Source organism: Gopherus flavomarginatus, chromosome 24 (assembly GCF_025201925.1).
Source record: "Gopherus flavomarginatus isolate rGopFla2 chromosome 24, rGopFla2.mat.asm, whole genome shotgun sequence".
Taxonomy (NCBI): domain Eukaryota; kingdom Metazoa; phylum Chordata; order Testudines; family Testudinidae; genus Gopherus; species Gopherus flavomarginatus.
In genome coordinates this window covers 7,911,970-7,925,657 of record NC_066640.1, presented here as the reverse complement: position 1 = coordinate 7,925,657, position 13,688 = coordinate 7,911,970, and the positions used below count along the sequence as shown (strand labels likewise).

At 46.5% G+C, this 13,688-nt stretch overlaps 1 protein-coding gene across 2 annotated transcripts; it reads right to left on the bottom strand.

The window, feature by feature from the left end:
• Positions 1-2,344: 2,344 nt before the first annotated feature.
• Positions 2,345-13,325, bottom strand: NMRK2 (nicotinamide riboside kinase 2). Of its 2 annotated transcripts, XM_050934278.1 has the most exons (8): positions 13,061-13,325; positions 11,323-11,413; positions 9,236-9,284; positions 8,880-9,051; positions 5,957-6,028; positions 4,608-4,714; positions 4,040-4,149; positions 2,345-4,007 (listed from the first exon to the last, which is right to left on the bottom strand). In XM_050934278.1, the coding sequence occupies exons 1-7, from the start codon at positions 13,084-13,086 to the stop codon at positions 4,064-4,066; spliced, it is 603 nt and encodes a 200-aa protein (XP_050790235.1). In that variant the 5' UTR covers positions 13,087-13,325; the 3' UTR covers positions 2,345-4,007; positions 4,040-4,063. The 2 variants fall into 2 exon arrangements, with proteins under 2 accessions (XP_050790235.1, XP_050790236.1); XM_050934279.1 differs by lacking the exon at positions 2,345-4,007 and having other exon boundaries at positions 4,009-4,149; positions 13,061-13,323.
• Positions 13,326-13,688: the final 363 nt, after the last annotated feature.

Sequence of the window (13,688 nt, the reverse complement as noted above, 5' to 3'; positions counted from 1 at the left end):
TTAAAGGTCCCTTTTCCAGGTGTGGCTCCTTTCTCCTTGACATGGGCCTGGAGCAGGCTGTGAAGCGGTTCTGACCCCGATGGCCCCAGGCCCCGTACTCGCTGCCCTCTTGTGTTCACATGGTGCGTGTTGGGGTGTGTGCGGGGAACAAGCTCAAGGAGCAGCCCTATATGGGAGGGCGACAGGCAGCCCATGAGACCTTTCCCCTCCCAACTTCCAGGCTCAGTGAAAACTGAGACCCGGTGCTGCCTTGATCCAGGCAAAGGCACTCATCAGCAGGAAAGGGGTCCCAGGGTAACCTGGCTCTGAGGGCCACAGCCAGTGCCTGGGGCTGGCCTGGTCTTAAGGTGACCAGATGACAAAGATGAAATATCGAGATGCCGGGGGCGGCGGAGAAAAAAAACAACAGCTACCGGAGCGCCCCCCAAGCCTGCCGCCCTCACCGCTGCCACCACTGCCAGAAGCTGGACTGGAGCAGTTCGCAGGGTGAGTGCTGGGGGCCACCCCCTCCCTTCAGGCTTGCGCCGCCATACAGCTGATCGGTGCAAGCCTGGGAGGGAGGAGGAATACGGCGGGGCCAGGGCAGAGATTTGGGGAGGGATCCAAAGGGGCAGTGAGGGGGTGGGGCCGGGGTGGGGATTTGGAGAGGGGTCCAATGGGGGAAGGAGGGAGCAGGACTGCGGAGGGGAGCGTCTCTGCCTGTGCCGGAGCAGAGGGCAAAATTTCTTGTTTGTCCAGTGTCCGACGTGGGACAAACAAGTAAATATCGGGACAGTCTCAATAAAATCAGGACATCTGGTCACCCTCCCTGGTCTCCTCCACTCGCCATCTGGACTCAGACCAGGCCTAAGCTTCCCCATTGCTCCTGGCTTCCCGTGACACGCTCCTCCTGCCACCCTCAGATTTCTGAAAACCTGCCAGTTCTTGCAGAAAGGGCCAGGTGACCTGTGACGGGCCAGGTGCATGCTGGAAAATGTCTGGTGACTCCAACTATCGTTACAGTGGCACGGAGAGACTTTGGCCATGCTCAGGACCCCGCTGTGCTGGGCGCTGCACAGACACTGAGTAGGGCACCGTCCCTGCCCCGGAGAGTTTACAATCTAAATAGATCAGTGGGTGGGAAGGGAAACCAAGAGGAAGGGACAAAGCTGATCAGAGGTAAAGCTAGGAAAAGAACCCAGCTCTCCCGATTCCTCAACCAGTGTCTGCTCCATGGCACCATAGTGTCTCCCAAGCATTGCTTAGCATCTAATGCAGGAACAAGGGGAGTTAAAAATGTGCCAGCTGATCATGGCTGATCCCCCCGTCAGGGGTTAAGCGTGACTAGCTGACACAACTGGCCTCATTCTCCCAAGGGCAGGAAATTAAGATTGATGGAAATTAAAGGTGGGAAAGGCTCCTGGGATCACTTGGTCATGCCTCACAGCTGACACAATACAGAGCCCTGCAGCGTATTCTCACGGGCTTCGTCCAGTGTTGCTGCAGATGACATCCTTTAAGATTGGCTTCTGTCAGCGCCCAGGAGCACCTGCTGAGGCTGTTTTCCCCCCATCTAGGAGCATGGCATCTATCAAAACACCGAATGCAGAGACAGTGTCAAAGGGGGCAGATCGGTCGACTTCCCCGCCGTTGCACCAAGGCTGAATTTGTCTCACTCCCTCGTGCTGTAGAGCCAGCGCGCCTGCATGGCTATTTGTCCCCACAGCCAGCACAGGAGTGGATGCCTGGAAATCCTCCAGCAACGGTTGTCTCAGGGCTCAGCAAGACTCACATGGTGCCACAGTTTGCAGAATGTTTCTCTTGCCCACGGTTCTAATTCTGGGCCCTTGAGGGAAACAGGTTCTTGGAAGTTACCCACTGATTTACTGTGTTCTGCCTGTGGGAAATAATTACTCCAGTCTTGGGGCAGTTCTTTCATGGGGTGACCTATTGTATTAATTTGGATGGAGCATATGGGCTAACGGTGTTGACATAGCCCAGTCGCTATCCAGCATTAGACAGTGTTGGACAAGGTCTGGGATTGGTCTGCAGCAGAGGTCCCTAAACTGTGGGGTGTGTCTCCTCAGGCAGTGTGTGTGTGAAAGTCTAGGGGGGCGTGGCGGGGCCCAGTTGGGGGGGCAGGAAGGGAGTGCCACCTAGCCCCTCTCTGCCCCTGGCTCTGCTCCAGTTTTGCTGCTATTTATGGCTTGGCTAAAAAAAAAAAAAGCCACAGGTGACTTGCAGCGTTCTTACCGTAAACTTTGCACAGGGGTTCTCAGACTGGGGGTGGGGACCCCTCAGGGGGTCACGAGGTTATTACATGGGAGGGGGGTCGTGAACTGTCAGCATCCACCCCAAACCCCGCTTTGCCTCCAGCATTTATAATGGCGTTAAATATATTAAAAAGTGGTTTTCATTTATAAGAGGGGGTCGCACTCAGAGGCTCTGTGTGGGAAAGGGGTCACCTGCACAATAGTTTGAGAACCACTCACTTGCCAGATGAATAACTGGAAAAAAGCAAAACTCCTGGTGACATTTACAGGTCATGAAATTGTGACTGGGGTATTCTACTCTGTTTGAGAGGAAACTTTTGCCAAGTGCACCACCATTTATTATGTGGGTAAGAGCCCCCCTCAACGACACGTTATTTTTATAACAATTCCAGCTGCTTGATTCTGAAATGGTATTGACGAGGGTTTTGTCCAGCGCGTGACTGATTAGCACAGTCCTTGAGCATGTCCTTAACTTTGAGCATGAGGATAGACCTGCCGAATTCAATCAAACTGCTCACGTGCGTGAAGCAGATGTTCAAACATTTGCAGGATCAGGATCTATATTAGAACTTGAGGCATTTTCAGGACAAATACCTGAAAAACCTTTTCCCAGTTCAGATCCGTCTCAGTTTAATGTTAAAGTCTGGGCCGATTCTACCCTCACTCACATCTGTGCAGTCTCAGCGAAGTCACGGGCAGTGCCGAAGTGCAATGGTGGTCCCAATTCTCCCTCTGACTTTTACACTCCATAGCATGGCCGTTTCTGCTGCTGATGCAGTCCTAGTAACTGGGGAATTCAAGACTGAATAACTTTCATGCTCATATTACAAGATGAAGAGGAGCCAGGAGCTCCCACTCAAAATTCTTTATCTTACAAAAGGCAATTGACTATAGAGTGTGAAACAGACCATTGTGCCGGTGTGCTGAGGGCCAGCAGCTATTCCCCCAGAGAAGCCCTGATTGAGGGGAGGAAGTCTTAATTATCTAATCAGACTGGAGATTGATGAGCTAAGGTGTTAATTATCCCATCAGCTGAGATGGTAGTTAAAAAGCACAGGCACTGGGTACAAAGGGACGGCTAGCAGAGTCCAGGGGAAGATAGGTTTCTGGCTCTTACTCCTGCGAGACAGGGCTAAGGATTGAAGGTAGATCTACTACATGGGGATTGTGGTGGTGACATCAACATACTCACAGAGGTGCTGATAATTAAGAGGCCTCTGACTGTGGAGAACTGTAGGGTGGGAGAGGCACTAGCCTCCTGAAAGCCACAGTATTTTAGGGTAAATGCAAATTTGATTCAAGCATAACATAATATGTAGAGGTTTGACTGACATTCAGCTAATTTCCTTCCCATCAGCATGTTTTTAAAAACTTGAACTTAAAAGGTGGCGTCACGAGCAATAAAACAAATGTTTAACATCAGCTCAGAAGTACAGGCAGACCAGATGGTGGTTTTCTGAATGTTTTGTTATAAAAATGCATCTTAAAGCATTACATATTTAAACCAGGGGAATATAAAAAACTGCCTGTGGCTGTGTCTTAAATAACTTCTCTTTTTTTCAATTATATACATTAGACCTTTCCCAAAGGACAGTATGTGACTGGTTTACACAAATAAACCCTACATGATTCTATCTTCTAATGTCTAAAGTACTATCTACATCTGGTCTATACCTGGGTCCTTCAGCTCTCCTCAGACCTTGAAAAAATAAGAAAGTAATACCCGAGTGCTGTTTCAGTGGGGTCAACCAATACCCGAGTCCTGTTTCAGTGGGGTCAACCAATACACGTAGAGGCAGATGCATATTTCTCTATGAACAATTTAAAAGCATGTTCTGAATCTCTTCAAAGACCTGATTGTACAGGTCATCTCTGGACTTCAATCCATCCAGATAAACTGAAAGGGGGAAAACAAAAATCAATGATTAGTTTGCAGTCAGAATGGCATTTGTGAAGGTCAAATTTCCAAGGCTCTTAAACTGTGTATTGCAGGTGGCTAGCACAAAATAACCCCCGGCCCCAAAACGCCTGCATTTTCAACCCAAATAAAGCTCATTCCATGGAGTCTCTCAGCTTGGTTTAGACTTCCGGGAATAACCTGCTCCTAGGGCTGCATGGTTCTAAATAACACTTTGCCTTTGAATGGTGTTTTCTAATCAAAGCTGTTAACTACCCCTGAGCAATTTCATTAAAGTTAATGAGACTGCCAAAGTTCAACTGAGCAGAATCCAGGACAGCGTTCTGGGCTTCATCACAAGCAAAATAGCAGGCAGTAGAATGACAGGGAATAACCTCCTTGAATGAAGTCTTGACTGCCTTAAATCAGCAGCAGCGTTTGCAGCGAGAGTAACTTACCAGCATCAATCCCATGGGTCTCCATTTCCTTCCTGTATTTTAAATACATGGGCCACACATGTCCATCGAAAAGACCAGGCGGGTCAGGTATAGGATAATGTCGTGTACTGTGGGTGTTAGAATGGAAAGGAATCTGTTAGATTACCATGTTTCATTGTGTCTGGCACCATAGATGCCAACTCTGTGGGTGCAGAGGGGCTGGAGTACCCATGGGGAAAAATTAGAGGGTGCTCCACGCCCACTGGCAGCCAAGCTCCCCTCACCTCTGCCTCGTCTCTTACCCCACTCCCTCCCAGCACTTCCTGTCCGCTGCCTAACAGCTGTTTGGCAGCACTTAGGACTTTACGGAAGGGAGGGGGAGGAGCAGGGATGCAGCGCACTCGGGGGAGGAGGTAGAGAAGAGGTGGGGCAGGTGCAGGGACTTGGGGGAAGAGGGGTCGGAATTGGAGGGGAGAGAGGGAGGTGCAGGGGTGAGGCCATGGAACGGGGGCTCAAGCACCCACGGGGCAGAGGGGAAGTCAGCACCTATGTCTGGCACCATGCTAAAGACCAAAAGCAGGTATCTAATGGTTCTTCAATAGTATACATGTAATGAGATTCCTTCCTAGGTGGTGTTCTGGGGAGTGGGTTAGCACTGGAGCCTGTTTTATCTTTTCAATGGCGATTTTTCAGGCTGATGCCAAGGCTATTTGGTGACAGGGCTGCATGTTGCCCGTTGAAATTTTGTTGGTTGCTTTCAGGTTTACAGAGCCATCAAGACACAACACTTCAACTCTGCCCTTAAAAACAGAAGCCCTCCCATCGTAACCAATTCAATTCCAGGCATTCTCCCTCTCCCCCTACCCTGCTTTGCAAAAATGGTAACGTCTGAGGTTTCTAAGGGAGTTAAGAGCCCAGAGACGATAAGAGTTGGACATTTCAGGAAGTAAAGCTGTCTTTGAAAATGCCCCATTAGCTGTCCTCATCCTCTGACTGCCTTGGAAGTTTGGAATTGGAACTTCAGTTGGAAAGTGATGTCAGTACGTATATTAAACCACAACAGTCACATGGCTAATATATCAGAGGGGTAGCCGTGTTAGTCTGGATCGGTAAAAGCAGCAAAGAATCCTGTGGCACCTTATAGACTAACAGACGTTTTGGAGCATCAGCTTTTGTGGGTGAATACATATTCAGCCACGAAAGCTCATGCTCCAAAACATCTGTTAGTCTATAAGGTGCCACAGGATTCTTTGTGGCTAATATAGGTTCTGCGCACGTATGCAAGACTGCTAATATGCAGTCTTGCATAGGTGCGCAGAACCTATATCAAAGCCAAATATTATTAAATGTATCTCAGGCTATTAGCTTACCTCCTCCTCCTCTTGCATTCGTCATAGGGAACTGTCAGATAGTAGCGTTTGTTGAACACGTCGGTCAGTGGTCTGGGGAAGCAGGGGAAAAAAGGCAACACTAGATCACTACTAGATCACTTATTTCCTCAGATGGAGAGACAAACGCTAGTGGCCACGCTGTGACAAATAAAAGCTTTCTACATTTCTTCTATGACTTGGTATGCCATTGCTTCAAATTCTGCAGCATACAATGTTTCAATCAGCCTGAAATTTCCAAATACTCTTGCATAGTACACAGAAGTAAGGTGTTTGAAGGGGCCCGAACAGCCAGGTTTGGCACAAGAAAGCTAATCAGCCCGTGATCCTGGGGAGAAAAACAATGCAGGCGGGTAATTCTTTCACATTTGACTTGAATTATGCTTCTACTAGGCTGAAAAAAACACTCACTGGAGAGGTCAGATCAGACCAGAAGATCACTGCAAGACCATTCTGATTTGTACAGCAGGGTTGAGCAAAGTTTGGCTGACAGAATTCTGATACCTCCCATGAAGGCTCCCAGAATCAGGGCTGGCTCCAGGGGTTTTGCTGCCCCAAGCAGCCAAAATAATAATAACAATAATAAAAAGTCGCAATCGCGATCTGCAGCAATTCAGTGGGAGATCCTTCGCTCCGAGCGAGAGGGAGGGACCCTCCTCCGAATTGCAGCCGAATACCTAGACATGCCGCCTGTCTCCGGAATGGCTGCCCCAAGCACCTGCTTGCTAAGCTGGTGCCTGAAGCCGGCCCTGCCCAGAATGCAGCATTCCATCTTGGCCTTCATATAGGCTTTTCACTTCAAAATGGAGCATTTCATAATGGGACCCAAAGTTTCATTTGGGCAACATTCAGGCACTGTATAGGCCTTGGGCCCTAGGCAAGCTACCAATGTAGTCTTCAATGAGGCTCTCCTAATATGTAGTCTGTGGAGACAACCCATTTACATTTGACGTTCAGCTTCAGAAAGCAGATTGCCGCTACCTGTGAAGCTTGATATACTCAGCGTTTAAATGTCGAGCAGGTGTCATTGTACATGCTGTCCCCGCAAAACCAGCCACCGAGGGTAAGGCCAGAAGGGACCATTGTGATCATCTTGTCTGATCTCCTGTCTAACACAGGCCAGAGAACTTCCCCGAAATAATTCCTTGCGCAGATCTTTTAGAAGGACTTCCAAACTTGATTTAAAAATTGCCAGTGAGGGAGAACCCACGATGACCTTCAGTTAATTACTCTCATTGTTAAACATTTATGCCTTTATTTCCAGTCTGAATTTGTTTAACTTCCAGCCATTGGACTATGTTATGCTAGACTGAGGAGCCCATTATTCAATATTTGTTCCCCATGAGGGTGCTGTTAGATGGAAATCAAGTCGCCTCTTCTCTAGTAAATAAGCCAGTTGTCGAGAGTTTAGATTCTGATGCAAGGCAACTGTAATGCTTCTTGGAAGTCTCATACTTGTCAACTGTATTTCACTAAAGTTACATTAAGGTTACACACAGTTACATTAAGGTTATATGGAGACTTTCATGTCCCTCCTTCTCCAGCCTAGTCCACTACTCCCCACCTCCAAAACTAATTTTTCACTGCAAGAAGAGTGCAGAAAAATGTTGTTTTTTTTCTCAAATGTGAAATTAATTGCTGAGCTCAGTCCAGTTTTTAACTGAGGATTGATCTCACAGGAGGCTATTAGAGGGCTTTCCCTTCACCCTCTCCCCTGGTTCTTGTCACGTAGATGAACAGCAGAAGACCAGAAGTCCAAAGTGCAGGCAATACGATGTTTATTGGGGTTAGTTTCAAGCCAGCATGTGACGCCTTCGAGCCCTGTTTCCTAGTGTCCCCTCTCCCCCTCCTCAGCAGATATAATTATACCTGAAATGCATCCCCACAGTCCCACCCCTTACAACTTAGGGTCATGTTCTGTTTTGGCTCTGGGGTCTTCATCCCACCTCTTTTGTACCCCTTGGGAGGGGTAAGGAGTGAGGTTGTGCTACGGTCAGGGACAGGCATTTCTTTGGTCTTCCCCACCCATCCCTCTTTGACCCTCCCAAGTGGCTGCTTGACCTTGCCTTGAGATAGGGGTTGAGGCAATATTAGAGTGTGTTCTCCAGTAACACTTTAACTGCTCTTAGCTGTTCCCTTTGTACTTACAAACCTAAGGTGCCACAAGGACTCCTGTTCTTTTGGAGGATACAGATTAACACGGCTGCTACTCTGAAACCCACCATACACAGTGTCTTTTGTCCTTTCTTTAGACATATTAGTAGAAGATATGAGTATCAAAAAGTCAAACCCAAAATTCTATCCCAGGCTAATAAACCTATGTTCTAACAGAGGACAAGTCCTGAATGGGCTTGGAGAATAAAATATCTTGATCCCGTCAGTGATCATTGCCGGTCTAGGCTGAAACACGCTGGTAGGAGAACATAGGAGGGAAGTTTTAATGACTGCTGCAAGATCAGTGGGTAAGGAGCTCTGGTCTAAGCAGAAGTCTGGGTGCCTGTCACTCCCAAATTCAAATTCTGGCTCTTAATTAAAAACTTACCTTGAATGCTCAGTGGTTTGAGCATTGACCTGCTAAACCCAGGGCTGTGAGCTCAGTCCTTGAGGGGGGCCATTTAGGGAACTGGGGTTAAAAAAAAACTGTCTGGGGGTTGGTCCTGCTTTGAGCAGGGGGTTGGACTAGATGATCTCCTGAGGTCCCTTCCAACCCTGAGAGTCTATGATTTCTAAGTCAATCTCTGTCTGTTTCCCCATCAGGAACACGGGGAAAATTCTTACCTACAGCACCTCACAGCAGCACTGCAAGGATTGGTTAATTAATTGCAAGGAGGCTTCGGTGCCCAGAGCTATAAAACTAGCCTTTTCATTGCCACACATTTGTCTGTAAATTAAAAAGACATTTTACTTGTAATTGTAAAGCAGGAAGCCTTCAATGACCAGGATGTGGATCTCCTCTGGGACGGGTTCTTTAGCGTTAGACCTAACGTTCACCCCATGGGAGCGGGCAAACTTCCTTGGCTCCTCAATCCACGCATGCACCGTGCTCACCATTGCATCCATGTCCAATGATTCCAGTGCTAGTTAGAAGAAAGTAAGAAGGGGACATCAAAAGCCACAAACCACCGAGGCATGAAAGTTTGTAAATATAAACTTGTAATATGGAATTATGGAAATTTACCATTAAATCTTAATATTAGAGTGAAAAAGAAATACTTAGGAAAAATATACATTACTGCTTCCTACAGCGACCACCGCTCTTACCATCCCATTGTTTAAAGCCGTCTTCCCCGACTTCTATCTGATCTTGTGGCTGAAATATAGCGAGCAATAAAACAGGGCTGCAAATGCAGGGTGATCAGTTAGCTATGATGCACTCACTACACAAGAGTTCACTTAACAGACCACCTGCAGCCTCCTTCTGGCAGGGGAACTTGACGGGGCCTTTTTACAGGCCCCGCAGCCTGAGAGCATCAGAAAGTTCGTTTGCTCTCTTGTCCCCAGGGGGCGGCTGCTGACAAAGGATTCTAAGTTTAAGGTAGTCTAACAAATGCCAGATCTGATTAGATCTAGGACCATGGGTTTGCATGAAGAAATACAATCTTCGGCTATAAAAAACACAGGTCATATTAAGTGACAATTGCTAGATCGCATGTTCAGCGTAGTAGGAATGAGTGTAACGAACACGTCCAGTAAAAGCTGTAGGTTGGCATGGTAAATCTTGCTCCATCTTAGCTCTGCTTTCAAAAACCATTTATAAATTAAACATGCCAGAGTGACATTGTATATTTTACAGGAAAAGGTAGAGAGAACTCCACCCCCTTTACCCTCAACTCCTATTAGCATTAATCTAGCTGCATTTTGTGGGTTAGGGTGAAGAAATGCTCCCAATTTAGCAGCATATGCAGTCTATTTAGTTCTATTCAGTAGGGTGTGTATACTTATGAAGGTCGGACCAACAGGGCTTACAGGTTTGTCAGCACAGGAAAATCTACAAGGCTAGGAGTATCGTGTTATTACAATAGGATTGCTCCAACCGTATCATCATAACACGGCTTGATCTTCCCTATATCAGTGGGATCAAACTATGGTATAACCCAGGGGTAGGTAGGCTGACCACAGCAAGTGTGAAAAATCGAGTGAGGGGTAATAGGAGCCTATATAAGAAAAAGACCCCAAAATCAGGACTGTCCCTATAAAATAGGGACATCTGGTCACCCTAGGGGTAGGCAACCTATGGCATGGGTGCCAAAGGCAGCACACGAGCTGATTTTCAGTGGCACTCACACTTCCCGGGTCTTGGCTGCTGGTCTGGGGGGCTCTGCATTTTAATCTAATTTTAAATAAAGCTTCTTAAACATTTAAAAAACCTTATTTACTTTCCATACAACAGTGGTTTAGTTATATATTATAGACTTATAGAAAGAGACCTTCTAAAAACGTTAAAATGTATTACTGGCATGTGAAACCTTAAATTAGAAAGAATAAATGAAGACTCAGCACACCACTTCTGAAAGGTTGCCGACCCCTGGTACAACCATTATGAAAATTGTTAGAGAGTGAAACACAATTCAGGAACATGTTCTAACGTGGCTTGGTCTTTGACATCATCTAAGCTTGATCCAACATACCCACTACCTCCAGTGGGAGTCTTTCCACTGACTTCCATTGGCTTTGGCTCAGGGTCCTACAGAGGTAAAACAGAGCTAGTGGTGTTAGACAGTCCCCTGACATAATACTCTTCCTGGCCCAGCTCCTGACAGGTATTTTGACTTCTAACTTCCATTGAAATCAGTGACAGGAGCCTTCAAACTTTTGAGGATGTGCCTAAAGGACGATAGATTGGTTTGGCTTTGTTTTAAATTATAAATGCCGACCTGCTTCCAGCTTTGTCATAAAAGATCATTTGAAAGCACCGGAAAGAGAGTGATAGCAAGAAAGGGTCAAAGTGGGGACAAACTGGGAAAATAATCTGAAATAAAAGCCCAAAAAAAAGAGTTTATTTAAAACCATGGACTGATCTAAGGTTAGATGCACTTGCTTTGAAATTAAAACTGAATGAGATAGCGAAAGATCATTTCCACAGCCTATGCTCCAACCTTGTTGGCCTAACACGCTGGGTTCCACACACTGTGTTGAAACTAACACACTAGCATTTAGTAAAAGGCAATTATCTTTCAGTCTGTCCAAAACAATTCAAACATGAAATATGCTCTTCCTAAACAACTTAACCTCACAAATGCACACCAAACCTTCCTGTGGTACATACTTGACATTGTACTAAATAGATAAATACATTAATGGATTTATAAATAGTTCTATATTTAAATAGGCAGAGTAGTTATACTTACCTTGTAAAAATCATCCTGATGGACAACACAACAGTTTGGAAGTGCTTTGATAAGCCGGTTGGTCAAAGTGGTTTTGCCACCGTTGGTCACACTAAATAGAAAATTTGAAGCAGCATTGGGGAAGATGCATTAGTTCAATGAGCAAGTACTGCCGACTAGCAGCACTTCTTCAGTGGGTATTTCCATTACAACCAGGTCTATCTGCTTCTGCGTTATATGAATTAAAAAGAATCTTTAATCAAGAATTCTGATTTGTGGCACGTGTTGAAGGCCAGCAGGCTCCACACTGTTTGCCCTGATGGAAGGAATGATGTTTCTTACATTAATTCTGTCACTTTCACTTCAATATTTCTTGCCCCCACAGGATCTGGCATAAGGAGGCTAGGGACAGCATCTCTGCCTGTCCTAATAGCAATTGATGGACCTGTCCTCCATGAATTTATCTAGTTCTGTTATAGACTTGGCCTTCACAATATCTCCAGGGTCCTCCTCTCAAGAACCAGAGCCAAAGGGGGGGGACCCCTCTAGTCAGAGGGAAAATTCCCCCTGTCTTTCAGATTGTTCCCCTCAGTCTCAAATGGGGGGTGTTCTATGCTCCCCTGTTGAGGGTCCAGGATCTCTGCTGTGTGTGTTTCAATGGGATCCCTGAAATCTCTCTGAGACCCATGTGGCTTCAGCCCTGGAGGGGCAAAGTTGCTCATTTAAACTATCACCCCATCTTTAACTCCTGGGATTATGAACAAGGAACATGAGCAGACGTCTCCCAGGGATTCACTCACTGGGGACTGGCCCAGGCAGGCACCCTTTGATGAACAAGCCATTTTAAAAATAGATTCCAAATGTCATCTTATTGGCATTGCTTTAGCCCCGTTACCCAGCTATCTGTGGGAGTTAGGATACATCAGTTGATACAGCCAAGATCCTTGAGACTTTAAAAAAAAATCTGTCACAAGAGGGAAATGCTTTAAACAGCTGCCTTGAAAATAACCCCAAAGCAGGGAGTCTGCCTTTGCTGTCCTGTGAATGAGCCTTGGGGCAGATCTGGATTTAAACTCCCATGTTCCTCCCACAACTGCACCCCCAAGCAGAGGGATTTTCCTCCCCAGAGGAGGGTGGGAGTCATCAGGGCTGAATGTGCCAACTTCAAACATTTCATTCCAAAGCTTTCACCCTGGCGTGCTTTTCCAGACCCCTATAAATCAGATCCTCCACTGGCATCAGTTGAATGGCCCATGACAACCAGCACCCGCAGAGGATCTGTCCCCTGCAGTCACCCAATTCTGGAGGTTTATGCAGCTCTACTTCCTAGTCTCATGCATTTGGAGGGGAAGGAAAAAAAAGACCCTCCTTTTTGGATCCATTTTAGGAAGCTTTTCCATCAACTTGCCCGCCCTCCCCTGTGTTTTGCAATGGAACTCTTAAAACCTCACTCTGCCTTGAAAAGCTCTTTCATTTTCTTTGCTGCTTAAACCTACTCAGAAATCACATATAAAGATAAAGCTTTTCTGGCTTCTGCTCCCTCCCTTTATTACTGTATAAATCCCAGCCTGTGGAGCTCTCCGCATGCAATATAACAAGCATGATCTAGCGTTAGGAGACATTAGTGCTAGATTTTGCCTTATTTAAATCCTCGCCTTATTGCCACATAAAAGTACATGTCATCTTCACGCCCTAGGGCATGCTGCAAGCAACAAAAATAAAAAGCAGGAAATAAATGCAGTATCACCTAGCGACTTACCCTCCTATACCTATGATGTAATGCATCCCTGGAGTTGCGTCCTCAGCAGCAAGGGGGAGGGAAGAAACTTGGATTCACAAGTAGAAAGGATGCAGAGCTAATGCCTGATCCTTTCTCTCCCTAAACGAGTGGCTGTCTGCAGCCTCTCGCTCTCAGCTCTGCTTTGCAAGTTGCTTGACTATTTCATTGAGGGGAAAAAAGACATGGGCGCCTTTAATTTATACCCCGTTACTGCCATGACCTCCCCCCTCCCTCAGCCTTTCTGTGCCCCACGAGGTGATGGAAAAGCACTATGACTATCATGAGATGGTCTTAGCCAGTCCTGATCTCAGTAGCTGGGTCATGCGCACAGCAGCGGCACCTGTTTTCCACCCCTCTCAGAGCTCTTTACTACCCCTTGCTAGCTGGGTTATAAATACCTTCTTGGCAAACCTTTCCTTTGCCTAAATTAGTAATGGGCAAGCTGAGACTGTGCCCCCTTTTGACATTTCCATGGGGACTTCTGGGATAGGGGTGGGAGGTTGGTAATGACAAAATGAGAAGCCTTGTCTTTTCCCTAAAGTGATACATACTACGTCTTTGCCTTCCTCCTGTGTTTCTAAGTGTCTCACAGTGAAAGCACGAGAAC